At 42.8% G+C, this 25,166-nt stretch overlaps 1 protein-coding gene across 23 annotated transcripts in view; it reads left to right on the forward strand.

Moving 5' to 3' along the window:
* The window catches only part of KLF12 (KLF transcription factor 12), a 258,752-nt gene that overhangs the window by 214,598 nt on the left and 18,988 nt on the right, over window positions 1-25,166 (forward strand). For all 23 annotated transcript variants that reach the window (XM_072850068.1, XM_072850073.1, XM_072850064.1 and 20 more), the window contains one exon: window positions 17,710-17,867. In XM_072850068.1, the coding sequence (XP_072706169.1) occupies window positions 17,710-17,867 (158 nt within the window). The remainder of the gene's footprint in view (window positions 1-17,709; window positions 17,868-25,166) is intronic.

The raw sequence follows: 25,166 nt of genomic DNA on the forward strand, positions 1-25,166 counted from the left end.
TACTAGAGTGTATTCCCATACTCTGGGTGTACTTAACACGAGCTTGAGACCATGGCCACTCTAGGGGTCTTTGACCACAGACTAAGAGGAGCAGTGTTCTGAAGGTTTGGAATAGTAACACGAACACAGCATTTCTGTTTGCCATCCTGTGGGGTGCTGTAAGAGAAAACGGAGACTTGTTTTGGTGCAGAGAGTCCAAACAGGTGACCCTGTTAAGAAGAAGGAAAAATCCATCATTAACTAATTCTGTGTTTTGCACCACTGCTATCAGTAGCTTCCCAAGCAAGCGGGCCACGAGGTTTCAAGTCATAGGCACAGTACCGATGGATGGTAAATTGACCATCTCAGGCTGTCCTGGCTGTAATGTCATTGGATATTCTCTCTTCCTAGTAGGTGGAGCGCTAAGCTCAGTTTTTACAAAGAATGCTCAGCTTACAGGGCTTCCAGTAGGCCCGTATCGATTATTTAATTGATGGAGTACTTTGGGAAGTCTCATATCGCATTGAGCTTCGTGTGGTTTGAGACTCCTTTTCAATAAGCCATTAGCTCTTTCTACCGTCCCATTTGATTCAAGGTAGTATGGGGTGTGGAATACCTACTTAATTCCCTCTTGTTTTGCCCAATCTTGCATTTACTCTACGTGAAAAGTGTGAGCCATTATTACTTTGGATAACATCAGGAGTAGGTAGATTTGAAAATTACAGCCCTCACACTGTATTTCGCTCATCAGCTTTCCAACATTTAGTCGCCATAAGCAAGCCAGAGACTACTTCCACTCCTGTGAGGATGTATCGATATCCTGCAGAACATTTGAATGGTCCGATATAATCAATTTGCCATGTAGACCATAAAGCTTTCCCTTCATTGATATGTAAAGGTGGTGCTTTAGCAGGATGATCTGCTTGTAATTTCAATCTACGCTGGGGACGTTCTGCAAGAATAGTTTCATAAGTTTTTCTGTTTATAGGACAGCCTTTACTCTGTGCAGCAAAGTGAAGTGCTTCTTTACCTGTGTGGCCTAGGTTTTGACGTAACCATCCTCCCAATCAATACCACTCAGGATTTAAGGCAATTTTCCTAATTTTAGTTAGCTCATCTACCTTTTGATTCCACTCTGTGGCTGGTTGATTATCTTTAGCGTGAGCTTTTAGCCATCCCATCTTGAAAGGTGTTTTCCTGGCTATATCTAGTAATAATTGCCAATCTTTGTTTCTCCAAACCGGGGATCTATTTACTTCCCAATTCAAGATTTCCCATTGACAGAGCCCCTGTGTGGCACCAGCCCACACAGCATAGGAGTCTACATATATGATTTTTGCTTCATTCTGTGCTGCCAAAACAACTGCTCTTATTTCTCCTACTTGTGCACGGCCTTCACCTTCTTCTACTACTTGTTTGCTGGTGGTAATATCTAATGCAATGGCCTTATATTGCCATTTACCATTTACCCTTTTTGCTGAAGTGTCTGTAAACCAAATGTTTTCTGTTGGTGTACCCTCAGTGAGGGGTGGTACATCCAGAATGGGTGAAGGTTTAAAAGGTTGTTGTAACGCTAAATAGTCTGTGTTTATGGGCATCTACAATTTGGAAACCTTAGTGTGTCCTTCAGTTAACTGTGTATTTTCTGCAACTCCTGTTAGGTAGGCATACTGTTTTCAGACAGTGGGTTTTTGTGCAACTCCTTTGGGGGGAGTAGTCCCCTTTAGGATTGCTTCTAGTAAATTAAATGGTCCTCTAGTTTGCACAGGTTCTCCCTGATGTATTTTCTCAACTTGTTTAACTGCTTGGACTGAAGATAAAAGTCCCTTTTTCCATTCAGAGTATTGTTGTTCTGTTTCTTTAAATGTGGTTGAGCTAAACAATAAAGGTATTTTTGGCCCTTCGGGGCCAGTTTGGAACAGGTTGCAGTAAGTAGCGTGTTCGGTGAAACCCCATTTGGCTATGATAGGCTCGCAGGGGTGTACTGGTCCCAGTGACTGATATGTTTTTAACTCTTCAGTTAGAGTTTTGACTGCCTTGTTATGTTCTAATTTCCACTCCCAGGGTTTTCCTTTCCATAAGAGTGAGTATAATGGGTGGCAAATGATAGAAAATCCAGGTGACGTGCTTCCTCCAGTATCCTAAAGTTCCCATTAGTTGTTGTAACTCCTTCCTTGATAGGGGCATTTGCAGCTCTTCGATTTTTCTTAAGGTATCTGGAGGAATCACTGCACTGCCTGCTATCCACCAAGTACCTAAAAATTTTACTTCTTTACTTGATCCCTGACGTTTTCTGGGTAGAATCTCAATTTCTGCTTTATTTAGTGCTTGCCATACTGCTGCTGCCGCTTCCCCAACCTTTTCAGGGGAAGTTCCTCCAATCAGAATATCATCTATATATTGGTACAGTTTCACTTCTTGGGGGAGTGAGACTGTCTGTACAAGTTCAGCAAGTGTGGCATGAGCAATTGTGGGTGAATGTTTATACCCCTGTGAGAGTCTGTTACAGGTGTATTGTATTCCCTCCCAAGTGAAAGCAAACTTCTCTTTATCCTCCTTCTTTAAGGGAACCATGAAAAACATATCTTTTACATCTAGCGCTGCTATCCATGGGTTTGCAACTACTTACAAAGTAGCTGTTAAGTTGGCAATGTTTGGTACAGCAGCTGTGAGCAGGGCTGTATCAGCATTCAGGCGCTGATAATCGACTATTAAACGCCACCTCCCATCTGGTTTCTGAACTGGCCAGTCAGGTGACTTATATGGGGAATAGGTTATGGAGATAATTTGTCGTTTCTCCAAATCAGGTATGACTTCAGAGATTCCATTTCTCGCCACAGCAGAAATGGGATATTGCGGTACGTTTGTGATTTTTGACTCGGGGAGTGCAGGGCTGCGCGCAGTGCCCGCACTAGAGCCTCCCAATTTCTACCAGGCTTGGGATTGATGTTGGAGCTGAAGGACCACACGCTGCCATTCGGCAGGCGCCAGGTTTGTCCATTTAAAACACCAAAACCTAAAATATTTTCATGGTGATCCTTAATTGCAAAGCGAGTACTCGACATGCGCTTCTTGCCCAGGAGCCGTAAATTGACCTTGGAAGTTTGGCACTCAACACTCACTCCCTTCACACTGGTAATCTTAACTCTTTGCTGTCCAGATCATATGCCCAGCTTCTCGGCATCTTATTGTGTTTCACAATTGTGAAATTTGTGCTCCCGAATCTATTAAAAACTTCACCAATTGTCCCAGAGGCCCAACGGGAATTAAAATGTATGGGCCATCATCACTGGCCCAGTTGCCTTCCAGACATTACTTGCTTTTTGACTTCATGTCCTGCAGTGCCTCCCTAAGGGGGGGAAGGGGTTCTCTCCCTTTCTGGGCTCTGGTACAGGAATAGTTGAAATACGCTCCTTCCTTTCACCATTCTCTGGTTTCTGGAATGCTTCAGTCAGACTCAAAAAAATGCCAGTAGGCTGACCTTGAGTTGCGGCTGTGGGAGTGCCTAAAGGCTAATGCATTGCTCCATAACTCATTGCTCCCTTCTCAGGATTCTGTCTGCGGGTTTTTAAATTTGTTTCCCTTCGGTCTAGTTTCTGTTCCCTGTTTTACGGGTCTTACTTTGTGATCTCCTCCCCGGGGCTTCAGGTTTTGTTTTGCAGCTGGTGCATCGTCCCAGCCCATCTCACGGCTGTAGTTAACAATGCCATGCATCAATTCTGCCCAGGTAGGGAGCTGCTTGTGGGCATTTTGAGCGTTGTCACCTAGTCCCTCATTGTGTTCTGTGTCTTTCTTGATCTCACCTCGTTTTGCAACTAAATGGGGTTTAAGAATTGCCAGGGCTCCTCTAATCAGTGGTATTAACATTGTGAAATCTACTGTAGCAGATAGTGGGACATCATGGGGCCCTCCTTTGTGCATGGCTTGTATGCAAGCGGCTTTTGTTGAGGGCTGTAGAGAGCTCACTTAAAGATTTAATGGGAATTATGGAGGGTTCACCTCGCTCCATGCTGTCTATTCCTCCAGCCCAATAAGCTACTCGGCTGGGGGTAGAATGGGGTATATTTGTTGGGTCGGGTCCTAAATTTAAGAAAACTCCCGGACCCCAATAGCTGCTTGCTTCATCCTCATTCAGCGTTATTTGGTCACTGCCACTGAGGCATACTCGCCACAAGTATTCCATTTCAGTTTCACCTGGTTTTCTGCTATATCTCTCTTGCAAATTTGTCAATTGCAACAGATCCCAGGGGATGGTTCGTGTAGTATGTCACGGATGACCACCCCGAGGGCCCACAGTTCTTTCTGTTTTAACAACAGGTCTGGCTTCACATTCAGCAGGATTTGTGGAGAACAAAGGGTCGTCCTCTGGCTCGCTATCATCGGGATCATCCCAGATGTCTCCATCCCAGTCTTCAGGGGATACTATTAGTTTCCTAATCTGTATGATGTCAGGGGGACGGGGAGCCTGCATAAGCATCATCTCAACCTTTTCTCCCAACTTTTGTCTTTTTTTCCTTTTCCTTCTGTAACTGTTTCTGCAGCTGTTCAATTTTTAAAGACAAGTAACAACTCAGTTGCCTTTCTACCTCCTATTTATTTCTCTAGGTCCCGCCCCTTTCTATTTCTGTTCTCTCTTTCTTGATGTGCAGCTTCTAAACAGACACCTAGCATCTTGTGGATAACTCCTTTCCCTTTTTCATCCTTTGTGCAGCCCCTAGTTACTTTTAGGTGTTCTTCAATGGCTTCCCAATTATGCCAATTGTCACGAGTCTGTTCTGCTGAGAATTTGGGACTCTGATTGCCTCCATGCTTCTGTAAATAATCGGTGATACTACTTGCCATCCTGCCGACTACGCCAGTTTGTCACGGATGCAATTATGCACTTCACTTGTAAGAGAGAAGCAAAAATATACTTTATTGATATAAAACAGTGAGTTAACAAGGTTCAATGGTAAATGCAATAGTGATTTACCAAGATTCGATGGCAAGGTACACTTGATCATTTACTGCATAGAGGACAGGACAAAACTGTCAGGGAGACCCTCCTGTTGAGTCATGAGGTTCAGAAAGGACCCCCTTGCTTTCTAAACTCCTTCTCAGACAGGAGCCTAGGTGCAGCTGGATCCAATCCTAGTCCCAGTCTTGGTCAACTATTTATGTCTAAAGGATTATATATGTGCAATCAATCCTTTATATCACTTAGCTAAGATTCCAAAGTTTAGCGTGCTATTATAGTCACTTACTGAGGATCTGTTGCAGCAAGAAATCTCTCAACCTCAAGGATTAACCTTGAGAGGCGTCCCTGCTCAAGGGTAGATCCAGGTGTGCAGCCCTCTGCCATGCAGGAGAGCTCCAAGGGCTCTTGGGCTGCTCGCTATTTATGGGGGCAAGATGATTGACCCATAGTCATATTTGCATACCGACTGCAGATTTTAGTTTCTTCGCTGTGGTTAGGTGGGTGCATCGCACAATAGCCCTTGGCTATTGTGTTGTTATCTGTCTTCCGAATCCACTTTGAGCCAGGTGCTGCCATCACGACCAGACACATCCATTACGACCGCCACTGGTGGTTATTGCTTGAGCAGGGTTACGGGAGATAAAGCTCAGGGTGGGGGTAGAGGGGGAGCACACCCTCACAAACACACATAGGGTGAAATCTTGACTCTTTATTTTGACAGCAGAAAGTCCTCAGGATTTTGTTCTTGCCTTTATAAAGAAGAATATTGCCATCCTAAATGTGCCTGTAGTTTTTCCTGACCAGGAAATAGCCACGCTGAGGGCCATCTAGTTGTTTAAGTGGAGGAGCATGAGAGCAAGCCCACACAGCCACCTCGACCCAGTGAAGCCCAGAGGAGTGGAGCTGCTTGGCCACCAGCCTAATCAATGTTCTTGAAAGAGTGTTATGGAGTATTGATTATGAAGAATAGAGACTGTGTACTCTGTGTGCAAATGGAACAATTTCTAATGTGACAAACAGATCTATTAAAGATGTATTTCCTTAGATTTCTTACTACAAAACATACCTTATGGCTATATGCAGTCTGCCTACAAAAGAACTTTTGTTCTTAATCAAACCTTGCCCTGCCCATGAGCATTTGAGATCGTAAACGCAGTGCTGCCTTGGTGAGAAGGTGTTAAGGGGACCAATTCATGAAAGCCACAATACTCTGGTTTCCTCTTTCTGTGGGGAGAGCGTATGTCTAACTCCACTGAAGGCAATGGCAGCTTTGCCGGACTTTTCCGAGGCCCATGTCCAAGCTGGATATCTTTCTGACTGCTGAACTGGGGTAATGATAAACAAGGAATTGCTCAAATTTGCCTTTTTGGTGTGTGTGAGAAGTAGGTAAGTGCTCTGTTGCCTAATTAATTACAACTGTAAAGGCTCTACCTACCCGCAGTTACTCAGAGTGCAGACTGAGTGTTCAGTGGGTGGAAATCAGATTGGTTTCAATGACTGAGAGAAGAAAAGGAATGGTTGCCCACATGGTCCAACCGATCTGTGCAAGGCCAGTAAAAAGATACAGTAACTCTTCCAGCTCATAGATGGTAGTCATGGGTTCCTCTTTCTCAGAAATTATATGGCCAAGTGATTTCTACAACTTTCAGGGACACCCTCTATCCCAGTGTGCAGATGAAGCCCCTAGAAATCTTTCTGATACTAGCAAACACGGTGAAACTGCAACTATATAAATTTCTGCCTATGTAAATATCTTAGTGACAAAACCTGGCCCTGTGATTCTCTAGCGAGGCAGTTCCCAGCTGGGGAGGTGGCAGCAAGTCTGAGGGAAGAGGGAAGGGAAATAAAGGGCAGGAAGAGAAGATAAATGGCAGTTCCCAGGAAAGGAGGCTGAGAAGCTGGACCCGGTGAAGCCCAGAACATTGCTTGGTTTTCAGGTGAGACTATATTATAAATAAGTGTGGAAAACCACAGATGCAAGGAGAGGTAGTGGGGTTTCTTCGTATTGCAGTAGTGTATTAGTACTGTGTTCATGGATTTGCACCTCACTGTACTTATTTTGCTTTGCAAACACAAACCAGCCAAAAAGGTGTAGCAAGGATCTTGTAATCTAAATGAAGAGATACTTCATCGACATGCATGGCTGTAAAGCCAGGTACAAGTTAACATAGTGAATAAAAAAGCTAGCTTCTTGTATAACATAAATACATCAGGATTCCTCGTTGTTAACAAAAATGCATGGTAACACAATCTGTATGGCCTCTGGGGTGTAGTAATAATTTTAATTTATAGAATATTTTCTCATGTTCTTTTATAAAAAATTCCTTTCAATAGGAGAGGGTGCTCTGGAAGGAAAAAAAAAAAGTAAATCTCAAACTTTATCGATTAGAAAGTAGTTTTAGAAAAAGAAACCCAGATCCCTGAAGTATGAGTTTGTACTCAGTAACGTTTTTGTCCCCAAATGAATTAAATTATTTAGTCCCTTTTCTCCTAGCCAGATCAAATAGGTATGATACTTATTTTATCTCTGCAATAGATGAATTCTTTGCAATATAAATTCTCAGAGACAGGAGCTTGTAGATGGCTGTGGGGCATACAAAATTGATTTTTTTGAGATGACATTCTGTTGGGGGTGGTAGGTTATCTTTACATATATAAGCACCGAAGTGTACACTTCAATGGAGTCAACTATTTAGTAGTTACCAAAATCTGCTTGATGACACAGAATATGACAGATGACCACCCATAATTGCATTATACATAGGTATCCAGGGTAATCAAATATTTAACGTATCGATAATAAGCCTTCTGAACAGGAAGGCAGAAAAGGTCATTCACATGAGCTTCAGTCCCAGTGGACACAGTGTCCTCATTTAATGTCGCTGACCTGGCAAGACGTTAGGCGACAATTTTGTCAGCTAAGGATACAGAAGAGAGACTTTTTCATCACCACTGCAGTGATCAGTTCCACATTTGTTAGTCTGACCAACAAGAGGAGGTGGATGCACAGGCGAGAGTCATCATTATACAGACACTGGAACTGACTGCTGTGCTGCAGAGGTGTGAGAAATCAGAATTAGAAATATAAGAAGAAAGTGAAATCTGGAGAGCAAGGTACAACATGCTGCACTAGAAAGTGGAGCGTCTACGCTGTTTCTACAAGTAACCAGAACAAAGGTGAAAGACATGAATATGTACATACTCATCTAATTTCCATGCTGGAAATTTCAGCTCAGCCCATGTCTTCAACAGAGTAGTCTTTATTTCACTTTTTAAATTTCCTCTGCTGAGAATACCAGTATTGCTGTAGCTTGTTTGCATATGTGTTGCCAGAAAAACATGAAGGAAAAGCATGGATTGGAAAGGAACAGGAAAGGTAAAAAGCAGGGCCCTGTGCTCTCAAAGCTGAGTTGGAGGTGCTCAGTTACCCAATTTTCTGCTCTGTTTAGAAGGGGACAAAAAAGAAAGAACAGACTCGGCATTGATGCAGCCTCTGTCTGGAAGGAGTGTTGGGACGGCTGGTGCGTTAGAGGTCCTGTGAATCATTGCTGCTGTTCTGCCAGCTCCGAAAGGAGGGACAAAATAAGATGCTCTTTCTCTGCTAGACCAGGTTCAGCTCCCAGACCTGAACTAGCGTGCATCAAACACATTTGGCATACAGGATTTCAGGAACTATTCCTGCTTTCAGAAAGTCATACAATGCTTTGTTGTCAGATCCGAAGAACAGACAACAGTGCTGATGCACTTCATTGCACCTGCAAGTTCATTGTGAAGATACATTTTCCCCACTGCTTGAGGTTTCCTTGTTTTCATGGATTTCCACTTTAGCTCAGATCAGTGGCCTCAAGCAAACTAAGCTAATTTTTAAAAAATAAATAAATAAATTCAAGCTTGCATTAGCTCATGGTCACTCTGTTATCTTTCGTTATAATGTGTAGGTACGTGTATTTAGAAATAGAAACATTAACGTGGGACCTGTTTAGAAAAAATGAGCATTCATTAGAAACTGCCTTTAGAACATGAGCATGGCTGAGCACTGGAACATGTTGCCCAGGGAGATGCGTTTTTTTCCATCTTCGAACGTTTTCAGACTTCAACAGGACGAGGTCATAAGCAGTCTGATCTAGCTCTGAAGTGAACCCTGTTGAGCAGCAGGTTGGACCAGGTGACCCCCACAGCTCCCTCCCCAGCTGAGTTTTTCTGTTACTCTTTATTCCACGGTAATGCAGAATGTTACCAAAGGAGGTGTTAGCGTGGGCTTCACCATCCAGAGCAGTCTTTGCACCGTGTTCAGCTGTCCTGGAGAGCTGGAATTGTCGATCATGTGTGGCTGTGCACCTTCTAGATGTTGCACGTGTTAGAAAAAAATATCTCCTAAACAGATTGAAACAACTGCTGTCGTTTGTCACCTCAAAATCTATGGCAAAATCTAAGGACAAGTGTCTCACATAATATGAATCCATCTGTCCAAACCAAGGGAAATACAGAGAGCAATGAAGTGGAATTATGTTTAAAATTACTGAAAGTATTTTGTCTATAGGTAAAACATCATAGCCTTACTGTCAAATGTTTCTAAAACTTTTACAGCTAGGAACAAGCTCTGTGTGTCCTGGCATGTTAGGAGAAACATGAAATTCGTCTTTGTTAAGCAGCAGCCCAGTAATTCAGTAGGGGTGTCACTGGTCTGGGAGCTGCTGTTGCCCATGCTTGGCTATGGCTGGATGTAGTTGTGCAGGAATAAGTTTGCCTCTGCTTAGAGGCTGGCCCAGATTCTGGTTCTTACAGCAGGATCTGCAGGTGCTGCAGGTTGTTTCCCCAAACCAGGAATAAACATTCAAATTATGTAGGCAGTGCTTAAGTGCAAGACACATGTAATTCCTGTGCTCTTTTACACAGTAAGTCTGTAGGGTAAAATTTTCTTAGTTAATGATGAGTGTAAGATAGCTGGAAAGGTTTTGGTGGGGGTTTTTTAAGCATCATTTCAGAGTTCATTGTAGGGTCGATTTATAGGCTTTCTCTGTCCTGTGGAACAGAGTGCTTTGCGGTCCCAGTCCTCCAGTCATCAGATCTGGGGGACATGCTGGAGCATGTCGTAGATACTTTCTGTCCCGGTTTCCTTTCTTTAAAAACCCAGCACAGAGGAACAGCATGAGAGAGGAGAATGTGGCGTGTGCTTGCGTCTCAGCCCAGCATGGAGCTGGGATACCCCCCAGGACTGCACTGCTCTGGGAGCTGGAAAGTGCTCCCAGATCCCACAGCATAAACACGGCTCAGAAGGATCAGACAACTGTCTCATCTCATGTCTCAGCTTAACACAGCTGATAACGGAGGTGATGGATGATTTTGGTAAGGTGTGCCATGGTTGACATTGGTGCTTTTCCTAGTAGACCCCAAAGCTCTTTCCCTCTGCCAGAAATTTGTTTCATGTATAGTCATGCTTTCGGTTCCACCACAGCCGGAGAGATGTTGTAACGCACTTGGGTATTGCAAGGCAGCTCAACAGTTCAAGTAACTTTAGCTGGTCTCAGTGGGAATAAATGCTGCAGATAAAGCTGGGGTCAGAGATGTACAGGGTATTTTTTTCGCTGACTGCCCAGGACAGGGATGTAAGAGCACGGGAATGGCTGTATGGAGCTGGAGCAGAGGATCGTCTTGCCCAGGGCTCTGCCTCCGGTGGCAGCCAGAAGCAGACGCCTAGGACAGAGCATAACAGGGCAAATTTCTCGTGCTCCTACTCCCCTCTGCTCCCAGTGCGATTTCCCACCATCTCCAGCTCAGGCACTTTCTGAACCAAATGTATTCAAATCATCTCTGATCTGTGTTTTGTTCACCCATGTGATTTTCCCATTTAATATGTGTGCTGTTTGTGTGTGCTGCCAAATTCCTCCTTTCTTTCTTGACAAAAAGTGTAATTTCCAGTATAACATCACCTTAAAGTACACTGATTGAAGTAACTACTGCTAATAAAAGAGTAGTACATATTTTCCTTTTATGATCCCCTTAAGTACTGCTTGATATGTTTTAATGTCTAACATTCCTAAGGCAGATGTTTGCCTTTCATGAAACATTAATTAGAATCTAAGAGTCAAAGAGGAGAAAAAAATACATATGTATATATGCATGTGCATCTGTGTGTCTGTGAAGGGGGAGGCAGTAGAAACTATGTATTAAAAAAAAGGCAATAAGTAAATATTTGAGGGGAAGACTTTATCAGCAGATTACACTGATATTTATTAAGCATATTAAAGCAACAAAACTACTATGTTTTTATATAGTATGATTTTGGCATCTCACTGCTATAGTAGGTGAAGTTTTATAAACTGTAATGAAAAATAATCTATATCTTGTTTCTTCACAGTTTAATATGTTGTATATAAGGATACTTTCACCAATATCCTGAGTGGGAGGGTAACATTATACAAGCTATCAGAAAATAAAATTATGTTATGTGAAAAGCTACTACAAAAGAAAGTAATTGAGAGCTGGAAACTGGGAAATGTGGTTCAATTCTCCTTTTCAAAAACACAGAGTACTCATATCGTCCCTGTTAGCGTCTGAAACTTGAAGGTCTTAACAGAGAAAGGATACTTTAAGTGAGATTAGCTCCCTGAATGAGCCATGTGCTGCTGTGCACATGTTCACTTGACTCAGAAATGTGCCAGAGAAGCCAAGCAAAAGCTTTGGGACCACGGTCGTCTCTGCTTCCTACTGTCCTTGGCGGGGAGCCGCTCCGTGAGCGTGAGCGGTGCTACTGCCCCGCTTCACCCGAAGGATGACTGACAGCTGCCATGGGTTTGCGTGAGATCGACTGACATGCTGGGAGGGGGTGCCGTCCCATCATGGATCCAAAGCCAAAGATTTTCAAAAATAACACAGAAAGGTCAACTCTGATACCCATATTTATTCACTTTAAGAGCTCTGGGTTTTATAGAAGTTAAGCAGCCAAAACCCACAGTGTTTCTGCAGCTCAGGTTGCCTTTGGATGCCGAGCAAATGCAAGAGATCCAGGGATTTTCTTCAAGTGCTCATTACCATCTGAATGCAGACATGTTATAGTCTAGTTTTCTGCTTTTATTTCATTTGCCTGCACTTTTAGTTATTACGACCGAAAGGTTGGCCAAGAAGCTTTGCATGTCTCATAAAGTAATGATTCACATTGCTAAATTTATACACTATTTGTGTATTTGAATATTGTATATTTATATCTTTCTTCCCTTTAAAAACAAAGAAAAACTGTAAATATCTGGATGTCCAAAATTGGCCTGAGGGTGAGATATGAATGTTTGCCTGTTGGTTCTATCCTGTATTGCCAAGGCACATTGTCACCTCCTAAGTATTTAGCATGCTAATATCTCCCAGTTTTTGTATCACAAGAAGCAGCTTCGTTGTAGAGCAGAAGGTGGATTTTTACAGTTGTGTTGATATATATTGAGTGAATCAACACAATCCTTGTGTTGATTGCTTATGTCCATGTTCTCGACTTCTTCATACAAATTCTGAATTTCCATGGAAGTTGTGGCATTGGTGGTAATCACAGCTAGTTGTCACTGGAAGGGGTGATGACACTCCCCTAACCCTTGGCCACAGGTTCCCATCCTCTCCCATGTGTCAGTGCAGGTACTTGACAGACTCCACTATTTAGGGGGCTAAACCAGCAAAAGCAAGCAAGCTGCTCAAGTGGGTTTTTTGCAGAATTGACTTTTTGTCATTGTGGGTCCCTGAACTGGCTCGCTGCAGAATCAGACAAGTGCCAGTGCTGACACAAGGGAAAGCAACTGGAGCAGGACTGTCCTGGTATGCCAGCTTAGCCAAATCACATCCTTCGACAGCCCAGAGCCTGAGAAACACAGGAGGACCACAGCTTGCATTATGCCCGCCTTGTGGGCATGCTCTGGCCTGCCAAGCCCCTCATCTGGGCTGAGCAGAAGCTGCACGGGGCTGAGCCCAGTCTGGTTCTCCTTCTCGCAGTAGCCAGAGTGGAGGGGACACAGCTGATACGTGTCTGGGTTTCACCCCAAAGTGAAGTTAGCGTCTGTTTTTAGCAGCCGTGGACTATTGTTAAGGTGCAACCTTAAGTCTCTCGTTTAACTACAGGGCCAACTAGGGGGGAAGGTAATACAGTCTGAATGCTGTAAAGGAGAGACGTATGGTAAGGTCTGGGGGGCTTCAGACATAAGCTGGTCTATACCTGTTGGCCCTGGGTCGGTGTGTTTTCCCTGAAGTCTTGCGAGGCAGGCAGGAGACATAGCCAGAGAGCCTGAGCTCATAGTGGAGGGGCCGAGGAAGAGTAGAGGTGGCAAGCACAAGGACGAAAATGCAACACTGGGACACTGTTGGGGTTTGTATGGCAAAGAGCAAAGCGGTGGCTCGCTGCTCATCACTGGCTCCGTGCTGGCCGTATCAGCCAGCTCTTGCCCAGCTTGCTGGGATGCCAGCAGCACCAGGCAGCTCGTACTTTGGTGGCCAAAAGTAACACTGCATGTTTTCCACAGCGTGGGAGCATGCGAGCAGGCTGTTTGTGGGGAGCAGCCAGCATGCAGCAACCTGTCAGCGCATGGCATGTTGTTGTGTCGCAGCACTCAACACAGTTCAAGGCTTTAATTAACATACCGTGCTCCCCGGGCAGCTCTGCTCTGCATATCGCGTGGAAAACACAGGATCAGTATAAAAAGACCCGCTACGTGTGTTTTTAACAGTGTTACTGCATATGCCAGGGGCCTTTCCCCGTCTATACGTAGAATGGAGGCGAAACCCCCAGGAGGTCATGGGCAGCATTCGTAGAAAGGAAAAACAATCCTGCATTACCAGGGTTGTTATAATCCCTGTCGCATGCAGCACAGATCACCTTCAGGAGAACTTGATGGCCATCTACTGGCGAAGCCCCAGTCTTTGTTTTACTCTGCAGACTTTTTTGCATCAGAGACAAGCACTTGGCCATGTGTGAGTTGCAGAGATGCATGTTTTCACTTCCAGCTGGAAATAACACAGCTGAAGTTTCGTAAATCACCCTAAATGCTCACATTGATTTCATTCATTTCACCCTTTGAGCATTTCACCCTCCACCCTTATGGAGGCAACCAGCAGCGTCCCAGGATTTCTGTTAGTGTTATAGTTTCTACACTAATACAGAAATTACACTGGTTTTAGAAGTAACGAACTGCAAATAAATAAACGTCAAGTTGACAGGTCAGAACCCAATTTTCTTCTTTGTTAATTTATCTTTCAAACCTGATGTATCAGCAGTAATTTGATACATCCTGCAGTTTGCCTGGGATGTTACCTGTGGTATCAGTCCTAATGCTAAACCCCACCTTGAGCCTTAAAGGCTGCCTGAGAGCTTGGCCATTAACAGGAGAACTGACAGCTCCTTGCTTGGGCACCCCGGCAGCTCTCGGCAGCTGATGTGTTTCCAGGTCTTCACTGTGGGCAGTCTGTGAGGGACACAGTCAAGAGAGGCTGCTATGGAATGATGGGGTTTGAGTTTTTTTAATTATTATTTTTGTTAACTAATTTTTGTTTTTTTAAATTTATTTTACATTATTTTAAAACACATTGTAAACAAAAAGAAAAAAAACTCAGTAAAAAAAAAAAAAACGTGTGAGTTCCCAGTCATGTCCATTCTCAAAGTCTTTGTCCGCTGTAGTGCCATCAAACAGTGGTTTCTGGAGCCCTGTGCTGACCAGAGCCACCTGGCAGAACCCCCATGGTCTTTAAAAGGCACAAAACATGGTTTTGCGGACTTTTTTTATGTGTCTCTGTGTGGTCGGTGAGGGTATTTTGTAGAAATTGCTTGAGAAGGAGGAGGGTGTCCCTTTACTGCTGCATGGCCAAGGGTAAGAACATCAGCAAATCAACTGACAGTTACTGTGAGAGGAACTAACCTCAGGAAGCTCCAAGAAGCACCTTGTGCTCTTTATAGGGCTTCCTGTGGTATCTCCATTTTTAAAAAATCACACAGCTTTTATAAGGCTAAAACAAGGTTGGTGGTATCAGGTAGGATCTGGCTCCTTTTCCACCGGTGAGCTTCTCTGCACTGTGGGGTCCCCCGGTGCCACGGGGGTTGGAGTGGCAGAGGAAGATCCCCTTTGGAGGTGTGCTCTCCCTTGCCACCTGAGTCCCTTCTGCTGGCTAGTTTGTCATTTAGCCTGCACTGCTGCAAAGGGAAGGCATGAGGTTACATTTGCTGGTTCCAGCTGACGGTAAGCTTTCTCCTCGGCATCCTGAGCAAGTGATGGCTGTGAAGCTTGCGAGGGACGGTGGCAGTGCATGGCACCTTCTGTGGCTTATTCGGTTGTTTTCCCTGGCATGGAATAGGTAGGATGCTTCGCCTTTTAGAAAGAGGGAGCAATCCAGTTAAGAAGCAGCAGCACTGATCATGTGCCACCTTTGCGGCACTGCTTTATGCCACCATCTCCTGTATAAATACCCGGGAAAGCACAGAGCAGTTCCCAGCAGTGAGGTCACTTTCTTGTACGTGACAAATAGCTTTTTACAGAGTGCTGACTCTGCTCAAGGTTCGTTTTGTCTCGGGGCTGGAAATTGCAGCAGCGTTATAAGCTTAATCCTCCTCCCGTTTAAACAAGCTGTACTATCCAGGATCTAAACGCCCTGTTACAAAATAGGCTTTTAAGACGGCTTGTAAATCACATGCAGCAAAAATGATGCACAAATATTTATTTCTAAAGATTTTCTGGTCTTGAGCACTGGATTTTGTACCTTCAGTATTGAGCTTTAAGATTTGATTTACATGTTTGCTTTTTATTTTAGCTGGTGGGATGTTTAAAAAAAATGGAGTAGTGAGACCGTTCTCAGTGAATCATCTAACCCAGGACTTTTATTTGCCCTGAGATGCAGATGCTTAAATGCAATTCCGAAGCCATTTCTGTGACAGCTAAACATATCTGTATTCCTGTCACACAGTTAAAGTGCTGATGCGTCTTACTCTCTTGGGGACTACTTTTTGCTAGTTAATGTTGATATTACAGGCCTCTGTCCATTTCTTCCTCCATTTCAGAAATTCCCTGCATGCCCTTTTACACACATCATATTATAGGCAAAAATAATTAATCTGAAAAATCTCTTTGCCTGAAGGTGAAATATGAATATACATCAAGTGTTAAGAGAAAAAGAGGGCTGTCAGAAAGAGAGTACTCCATTTTTTTTAAACAGTGCTTTAAATTAGGGTTGTACTGTAAAAATATTTAAACAAAAAGAAAAATGCATAATTTGAACTACCACAAACGCAAGGCTGAAAGGTTTATAATGCAGCAAATTGGAACATGAGTGAAATTGCATGCTAATGGTGCGAGATGTTTTATGCAAAGTTTTAACCCAATATAAATAGTCCTCAGCAAATTCTGGAAATCTCTAAAAGTGCAGTTTATGGCAGAACAGCTATTGCTGTAACAGCACTGGCTATTGTAACAGAAGGTTGAAGATTGGTGTTGACACAGGAGCTTCTCAGCAGATGCATCAACATCAGTGCTTCTTTCAAATGCCTTTCTTAGTGTCTTAGCTTCCCCAAAGGTTCGTGCTTACTTCTTTTCATGATCAGATTCAGTTTCTTTTCCTCCAATTCATTTTCATTTGACAGTCTCAAATTCTTTCAGGACAACTAGGAACTTGCATCTTAAGAGTTTAAAAGAGCTGGCTGATGAATCTCCAGATCGTTTACCTTCAATGTCAATAAACCCAGGAATGTGGGGGAAGCCCCAGAAACATAATGAAGGCCAATGTTGTTCCACTACTTAAAGTAGCTAAACAGGCTTGTAGAACTGTAGGTGAACATGACTGCTGTGCAGTATAGCCATAATGGGGTTGATAAGGTGATCAATTAATAATGATTTATAGATGGGTAATATAATTAATGGAAGTCAATGGGGGTTTGGATCTTGGCATCCCAGCCTGATAATAGTTTATGACACAAGTTTATCTAACCAAGGCAAGTGCATTGTTGTAGCAGGCTTTCTTCAAGTATTAGACTCGGTACATACTGTATTTGTAAAATAAAGTAACGTGACTTCAGCATTACTTTTTTATTTGCTTAAGATTTGGATAACTGATAGGCCTTAGGATGTTGCTGTAAATGGAGTATCTTCGCTGAGCACAGACATTTCTGTGGGGATTGTTTGCTGGCCCTGTGCTAATAAACGTTCTTATTTATCAGTGGTCTGAAAGGAAATAAAATTCATTGACTTGCAGGTGAGAAATTGAGAATTGTTAAATAAGTAAATGGGAAAATCGCTGCTACAGGGTGATATGGATCTCTTAGCAGCCTGTATGCAAGCAAACAACAGGTGTTTGGCCAAATGAGAGGATCAATAGTCCAGATCTGGGTACTGGAAACACATTTTCATAAAAGGTTTTAGGATTTTTATCTATTTAAACTTGTCAAAGAGAAATTATGCAGGCTATATATAAAGTTGTTTAGAAAGCAGGGTTCAGTGAGCTTGGATATGGACATGTGTAAAAATAGAACTAAAGCTCAGATAATGTCAGGTTACTTCATTATTGGAGCAGTATTTCAAGGATCTTGGTGTTTTCTCTGGCAAAAAGCACTTGTAAATCAAGACTTGAATTATTTTATACTGCAAAATACGCTCTAGTTCAAGCACAGATTGTTTCAAATACATGCTGTGGACTACATTGTAGAAAAGGAAATAATTAATTGTTAAGGTCACTTCTGGCACGGTGATATATTACAGCTGATCTTTTGGGGCCCAGGATATACACCATGCTTTTGCTTCATTTTTTGCTTCTGTTCTGTTTTTTAGTTCCATTTCACCGTTCAGTATTGAGAGCACAAGGCGTCAGAGAAGGTCCGAGTCTCCAGACTCCAGGAAGCGGCGCATCCATCGGTGTGACTTTGAGGGATGCAACAAAGTATACACAAAAAGTTCCCACCTGAAGGCTCACCGGAGGACACACACAGGTAGGACTTTTCTGGCACTGTGTACCACAGTTAAGACAAGCGGGTTCCTTTCTGCCTAATTCAGGATGTCTTGAACTCGTCATCCTACACTAAGAGCTGAATGTCTGTACCTAAACAATGGAGATGTCTGCGGGTGCATCAGCATTGGCATTCTGGTGCAGCTCGAGAGTGCTTTTGAATTGAATTCCCCTGTCATCCCCGCTTCTCGGCACAGGAGCGGTCTCAGCACAATCGGACTTGTTTCAGATGAAACTAAACAGAAAAGTAGCCTCCAGGGACACACTTAATGTGCTTCAACGAGCAATGGGTGGTCATTGCTTGGGACCAACCAGAGCTAGTCCAAAAAAAACCTCAAGAAAACCATATACTGTGGACATGGATCTTCAGCACCATTTTTTCACTCTACAGACCTGCTCCTATTGAGCTACTACTTGCTTTTACAGATGTAGACTTTGAATGATAGGTGCCACTAAATGCCTTCAGTTCAATTCAAGTGTAAACTCAAGAGCTCAGTATTTCTTTCTGGAGGCTTTCAGAGGCACCTACCACATACTGCAGAGGGAAGCCAGTCCCTTTACAAGAATAGGTTGCACTAGGTCCCTACAACAGAGATGCAAGAGAGGTGCCTAGATGAGCTGGGTCCCATTCAGTGATGATAATACCTAACACTTAATCAATACCTGATGTCCTTATTAACTTTATGGGCTGTTACTAGTCTACATGACAGGCATGTAAGGGTAGCTGAAGCAGTGATGTGTAATTGTTGTATTTTTATCGTGGATAAACTCAGGAGCAGCAATTTGAAGTCATCAAGAACAATTCAAAAGGGAATTGCTTGGATGGCTAGAAAGGCAGTGGACAGAATGCTCTGAGTTTCAGTGCTGTTCCTTACTCTGCTGCTGATTTGCTTAAATTAGATTTATTGATCTCTCTGCTCTTAATGTACTTCAGTGTTCTTGTAACTCCTTGGAGAAAAGATGGTGTTTATCCAGCATGTAGCACAATGTTGTTCTTTGCTGAGAATCTGCTGGCACTTTCTGTGGTGTGATGTACTCTAAAGAGTATGAGATACTATTTTAAAAAATTAAGTGATGGCTTCTACATTTCAAATGAGGCCACGTCTCCATCACTCTTTCCAATATGTCTTTTGGTTGGTAGGACTTTTGTTGAGAGGAATACTGAACAAGGCTCCGTCCTAATACCCCCTACTAAACCAATTAATGTAAGGTAAGAGTCCCTTCCTTAAACAGCGGAAATGTTCTGGTGATCTGGGAATTTCATTACGTTTCCCTCTAGGCCAATTATTCTAGTTTCTTCATATCTTCCCATTAATGCTTGTGCCTTCTCCTCTCTCTTAAGTTATCATGTCTCGCCTTAATTCTTTTTTCCTCTTCCCTGTTCTCCCATCTTCAATATGGTCTTTTGTCCCTACCCTTCTGATATATTTTATATACCCTTGCCCTTTCACCTTGTTCTCTCTCATTCCTGTTTTATTCCTTTTATCCCAAGCTAACCCTACTCTGTCCCTTTCCTTCTCCCTGCCCTGATTTCTAAGTTGTTTCCCTATTCTTGCCTGTATCACCCTTTGAGCATTTTATGGCTGTAGCAGATTAGAGGGCAGAGAGCCCAGCAGAGGTGTGAAACTGGTAGACTTCTTGGTTTGAACCAAAAATACCACTTACGTGCTTATACCACAGGGAGGTCACTCTTTTCTAGCCTGCAAGACTGGTGACCAGTGCAGGAGTATAAGCAAGCACCACGTAAGGAGCTGAGTTACAAAACTACATGTGAACAACCTCAGAAATGCCACACCCAAGTTAGCCCAGAAATACAGAAGGCTCTTCTCTGCCATGACGTTTTAAATCACTGAGAATCACATTTGTCATGAGTCTGTAATTCATTTGTGATCTCATGGCAGACCAGCACTTGTAGGTAACGCACCCAAATCAGTGTTAGATAGTCTGCACTGCTGAATCTCAGGCTGTGCACTTAGGGTGCTCAAAAGTAGGCACTGAAGGCTTGAAATGGTGTTGGTAATTACAGTTTTTGCAGCTGTAACTCTCCAGCAGTATGAAGGCAGTTTCTGTACCTGCCATAATCGTAGGATCCATCTCCTCAGCCTTGGTTCCCTGGCAGCTGGGTGTCTAGGCTATGTTATCTGTCTGGGATCTCTGGGTAGTCAGAGAAGAGGGATTGGCACCTCTGGGGCACGTTATTCCCTCTTTAGGTAGACCCAGGGATTGGCTTGCCACGTTGCTTCTCTTTCACTGCTGAATACAGAGGAAGACCGGATACCTGCCTGTTAGCTGGCTGAAATGAATCCCCACCCCAAAAGGCAGCTGTCTGAAATATTTTGCAGTCATGTTGGATGTTGGTTTATTCCTTCAGGGAGAAAAGAAAAATAACATCAAATCAAAAACCTTCATTAAATGGTCAGCTGTTAACTGCTTTATATTGTCATGTCTTCATGCCTGCTGCAATGTAAGGAGTAAAGTGTAGTCTAGAGAGAAGGTGAGCACTGAATTTAGGCAATGGATCCAGTGAGAAAATCTGTATTGAGCTGTTAAAATTAAATGTGTTTAACAGAACACTTCTCAGGTCTTGGTAAGAAGTTGGTATATTCAGACTTACATGTAGCGTTGGCTGTAAGCATATTCTATGTATTAATCTCATCTTACATTTTTTATCTTGGCCTTTACTTTTGCTTCAGGCAAAAGAAGTTAATTATTCATGTATGACCCACAGTAATTAGTGCAGTTTTGGATAAGTATAAATGAAGTATGACAGCTATGCATGCAAGGGTGAGCAAGTTTCAGTAGGAAACTTTCTGAGAAAAGATCACAGAAACTCAGCATTGCATAATCTGGGCTTTTTTTTTTTAGGCAGGCTGATTTTACAGACAATTGTTTACCTAAGCAGGATGTGTTTGAGATATTTTTTTTTTATTTAATATATATGCATTACTTTTTTTTTTTTTTTCCATTTACTATATATACATAGCCACTAAAACGTTCTCAGTCGTTTGGATACAGGAGGAAAAACGATGCGGTATTTTGAACAATTTGGTTGGTTAGAAAGTATACTTCTTTCAAACTTAATTAAAAACGGCAACAAAATATTATAGACGGTAACAATTGCATTTGATTCTCTTAGAGTGACCCCTATTTTTTTTTAAGTATGCCATCGTCTAGCTCCCCAATACTTCTCACCAGTGTCCTCAAAACGTAGTGTACTGGTGTGGGCATGGAGTCCACTGGGGGGCGAGCTTGAATTACACATAGTCTCTCCAACTAGAAAAACTGCAAGTGAAACCTGTAATAGTTAGAGCATTTCATAAATCACAAGCACTGGTATTAAATTTCTCTTTCTAGTATCAGCTTCTTGTTGTTGTTTTGCCAAATCGTCAGATAAAGCTATGAGGAGGTATCGGGTGTGATGGAGAGCCTTCGGGGCTTGCAGGCAATCTCGCAGCTCAGGTTTATCAACTCTTTCCGCAAGGAGAAACTGTGAGAAGTTGGCTCACTGGAGTTGTGTTGAGTTAGTTTCTGCTTCAGTGAACTTAAAGAAAATTACTAATGTGTGACTCTACCCATGAGTTATCTCCAAAAATGGGAAAACCAGCAGCCCTGGGTTGCATTCCCGGTCTGCTTATGTCTGCATTGTGCTCGGCGTAGGTGCTGGTGTCAGCCCTGGGAATGAGGAGAGCTGTAACTCCTGTTCCCCATGAGATCTGCACCCATGCAGCCCTGGTGGGACTCACCTTCTTCAGTTTGCTGCTTTTACTTTGAAGACGGAGAGGGAAACAACCGTAGCGTTATTTTATGACATGTAATGGCTATTTCAAGCCTTTCAGGCAGTACTAAAGTTGCCATTGACACTTCAGTAGGACAGCTAAGCATTGCAGACTAAGTTGCTTCCACTGTGTTTTTTTTCTCCCATCAAAATTTCATTCTAAAAATATTTAAATTTATCTTAATGAATTGTTGTTTCCTTTTCTACTAGCCCTGGTTTGTGAAAGATCTACATACTCTGTTCCCTCTGAAGAGAGATGATGAAAATCTGTTAGGTTTTATGTAAATCGAAGAGGCAAATCATACCTTCTGTTGAGAGGCTGATAGGGGTTATAAAAACTAAACTTTAATAACTGATCTGGGAAGTCGGTGAAACTGGAAATCATGGGTCTGTGAAAACTGTAAAATGCATTAAATAATTTCATTATTTTGGCAAAAAGCAGGCAGATATTTTCATGCCATAAAGTTGAGGACATACATCTCGACCTCCTCTCTAGTTGGCTGGATGTTTCTGGAATGTTAATGGAAAGCTGCAAAGTAGTCAAAATTGTTTGCAATTTCCCTGTTAAATTTCACTTGACTTGTCATTATTTTTCAATCATCTGTAACTATAATGAAACTAAGTTTATAAGCTAGATACAGTGAAGGTGGCAGGACAAAGCCATGCAGTCAGGCCATTTATCAGGTCAAATGCAATGTAGTACAGTCTCAGGTGAAATAATAAATTTCATGTATATATTATTATAGCCTCAATAAGCTTATTAGTTGTGGATGAAGGGAGTGACTGGAAAGACGGGAGGACAGGGGAGTCTGTTTTAGGGAGAGAGAAGAGGCAAAACAAGAGCAAACGTCCTTTGGGGCTAGTTACCATAACAGTGCAAAGGAGACATTAGAAAGTGGAAACACCTTTTGGATAGATGACAGTAATCATACAAAAAACTCACAAACCCTTTTTTATTCATAGTGATTTCAGCTGCCTTGTTAATGCATTAAATAATGAAAAGCATTATTATCAAGAGATGGCAGGTTCTGGCTGCCAACAGAGACGCTGCAGGGCAGTGGCTGCTGGCTGCGGGCAGTGTCCCGGGGCATGCATGTGGTGGTGCACCCAGTCATGGACAAACTGTCCCACTGGACAACCACGTGGCTAAAAGCCACTTCCACGTCTCATCCACAGGCTACTTAGTCTGCAAATCCTAGTGTGCACTATTCTGTTTTAACCTGAATCGCCGGCCTGTTAGTACCAAAGCTAACCTTTGCATATCATGATCCAGTTTTCATAGACATCATCTGTCTCCTCTTAAATAGGGAGAGCATGTAAATTTGAGGCATATAATGTAAATTGAAGAGGCAAATTATGCTGTCTGTTAGGGGGCCTGGTAAAGAACACAGAGACTTGAAAAGTGTAATGCATAGTACATGTGGAGGAGATGTAAAGCTCTTCTCTTTTTTCTAAGGATGCAGAGTACACTGGGTGATGTGAACGTGTCCCAGAGCGGTGCCTAGCATGGGGACTGTGACCTGTCTAACCAACTACATAGTCATTTAAAGGGAAATTTGATTTGTCTTGGATTTCACATCTGAAGTTTCTCACAGCTAAATCCAGTTGTAGTTCATTGTGGCTACCCTCTTACCATATGGAGAAGCCTAAGGAGTTTAAAACATTGGATGAATCATTCTGAAGAAGTCAATAAAGAAAGAAGATGCCTGCTTTAAGGTTATGTGAGACACAATTTTACAACGTCTGATACAGAAAAGATTGCTCCCTGTCTCTCACCTCTGTAGGATTTTATGTTATTGTAGGAGTAATCAGCATTCTGTATTTCTGTGCAACCTTATTTCAGTCGTTAGTTACTAATCTCTGGAGGAACATGGCAGAGTGGCTTTCTGGGGTCAATGGCAGCAACAGCCTGGGACTTGCCAGTTGGCCTGAAGTGGGAATGGATTTAGTCTGTGAGCATAGGGCATTGTATAGCCATGGCCATGGCTTTGCTCCTGCCTCCGAAGGGTAGAGGAAGGCAAGAGCTGTAACCAGAGCACCTTCTGTGGGACTCAGATACTGGGCTGCAAGTGCTGCTTTTCATCCGTGAACCCCAACCAGCACCGGGTCCCAATGACTCTTCTCAGTGCGGCTGCTGCAGAAGATGCGGCTGCTTCGTTAGGCGCTTACAGAGGCAGGCTGAATATAGCCCCCAGGCCAAATGAATTTTTTAGTGTTTGGTGCTTTGTCCTTGATCAACGCCTATATCGTTCCTGAGAGATGAGAGCAAATACCTTTGCCACAGACGTAATGAAGCCTATTTGTCAGTGTCAGGGGGTCTTCAGCGGCGTTACATGGAGACAGTAAACATCTCAGCAATGCTGTTTTGTACCTGAGAAAATGACAGCATTTCCTCCCTGAGATGTTCCTTTATAGCTGGGTTGAGACACCACCCTAGAAGAGAGAGGGCTAGTGAGTGCACGGGTGTTTTATTTAGTCTGTCCTTTTTCAAACATTGCATTCCTCTCACTCACTGTTGCTCCATATATTATTTTAATATGAAAGGGCCCCTGTCATTAGTCTTTGTTCACATTTTCCTTTGAGCAATTTCAGAGCAGACTTAAGAAGTCAGAGGCACCAAAAAAGTTATTTTTGCTCTGTAGGTTTTAAAACTCCATTCATTACCTGTTGTTTTCTTAAGGTCTGTTTAATGCCTTTTGCTAGCTATAAGTTCCAGAGAGATATTTACAGATTTGTAATCCCTTCTTTAGGCAAATATTGGGAGGAAGCAACATTTTTTAAATAATCCTTCTGGATTTGACTTGAACTGTGTAGATTTTTGGCCTACTTTAAAATTAACACCTCTTTGTCACCTGTCCTCCAGACTCACTCTTCAAAAGCCCAGCTTTTCTTTCGCATGTCCTGTGTGCTCCCTAGGCCCTTATCCCAGAGCTCTCCTCCTCCACATAAATCTGTCGGGTGAAAAAAGCTGCAACAGCAGGTTCACATGCTGTTCCAGAAACTGGGAATTTAAATAAACAAAGCCAATTTAAAAATTAATTTGCTTTAAGTAAAATAGGAGGTTCTATTTGTATTGGGTGATGCTTTTATTTTTTAAGAAATACTTTCTTCTAGTGTTTAACATTTATTGCCAGTTTCAATAAACAGTAGAGCTTTCCAATGTGGAAACCAGTATATTTCATGGAATTCTTCACTTCTGGTTTTCTGCTCTTTCTTCATGCATTTCCTATTTAGAAGATAAACAGATTATTTAATAAATGGGGCTGCTGAAGCCTCAGCCTATTCCCATTGATGTGACTGAGTTCAGATTTCAGGACAGAAATGTACTTAAAAGCAGATGTCTGCTGGTGCAATATGTACCAGGGTACAAAGGCAGACTCACCAATGCCACCACAGCCTAGTAAGGTGGTGTTCAGAAATGGGAACCTCTGGATGTAGTGGAATAGTTGTCTGAGTCCAGCTACTTACGGGCAGGTGTCCATACCACAAGGAGCTTGTACATCCCGT

This window comes from Ciconia boyciana, chromosome 1 (genome assembly GCF_034638445.1).
Source record: "Ciconia boyciana chromosome 1, ASM3463844v1, whole genome shotgun sequence".
NCBI lineage: Eukaryota > Metazoa > Chordata > Aves > Ciconiiformes > Ciconiidae > Ciconia > Ciconia boyciana.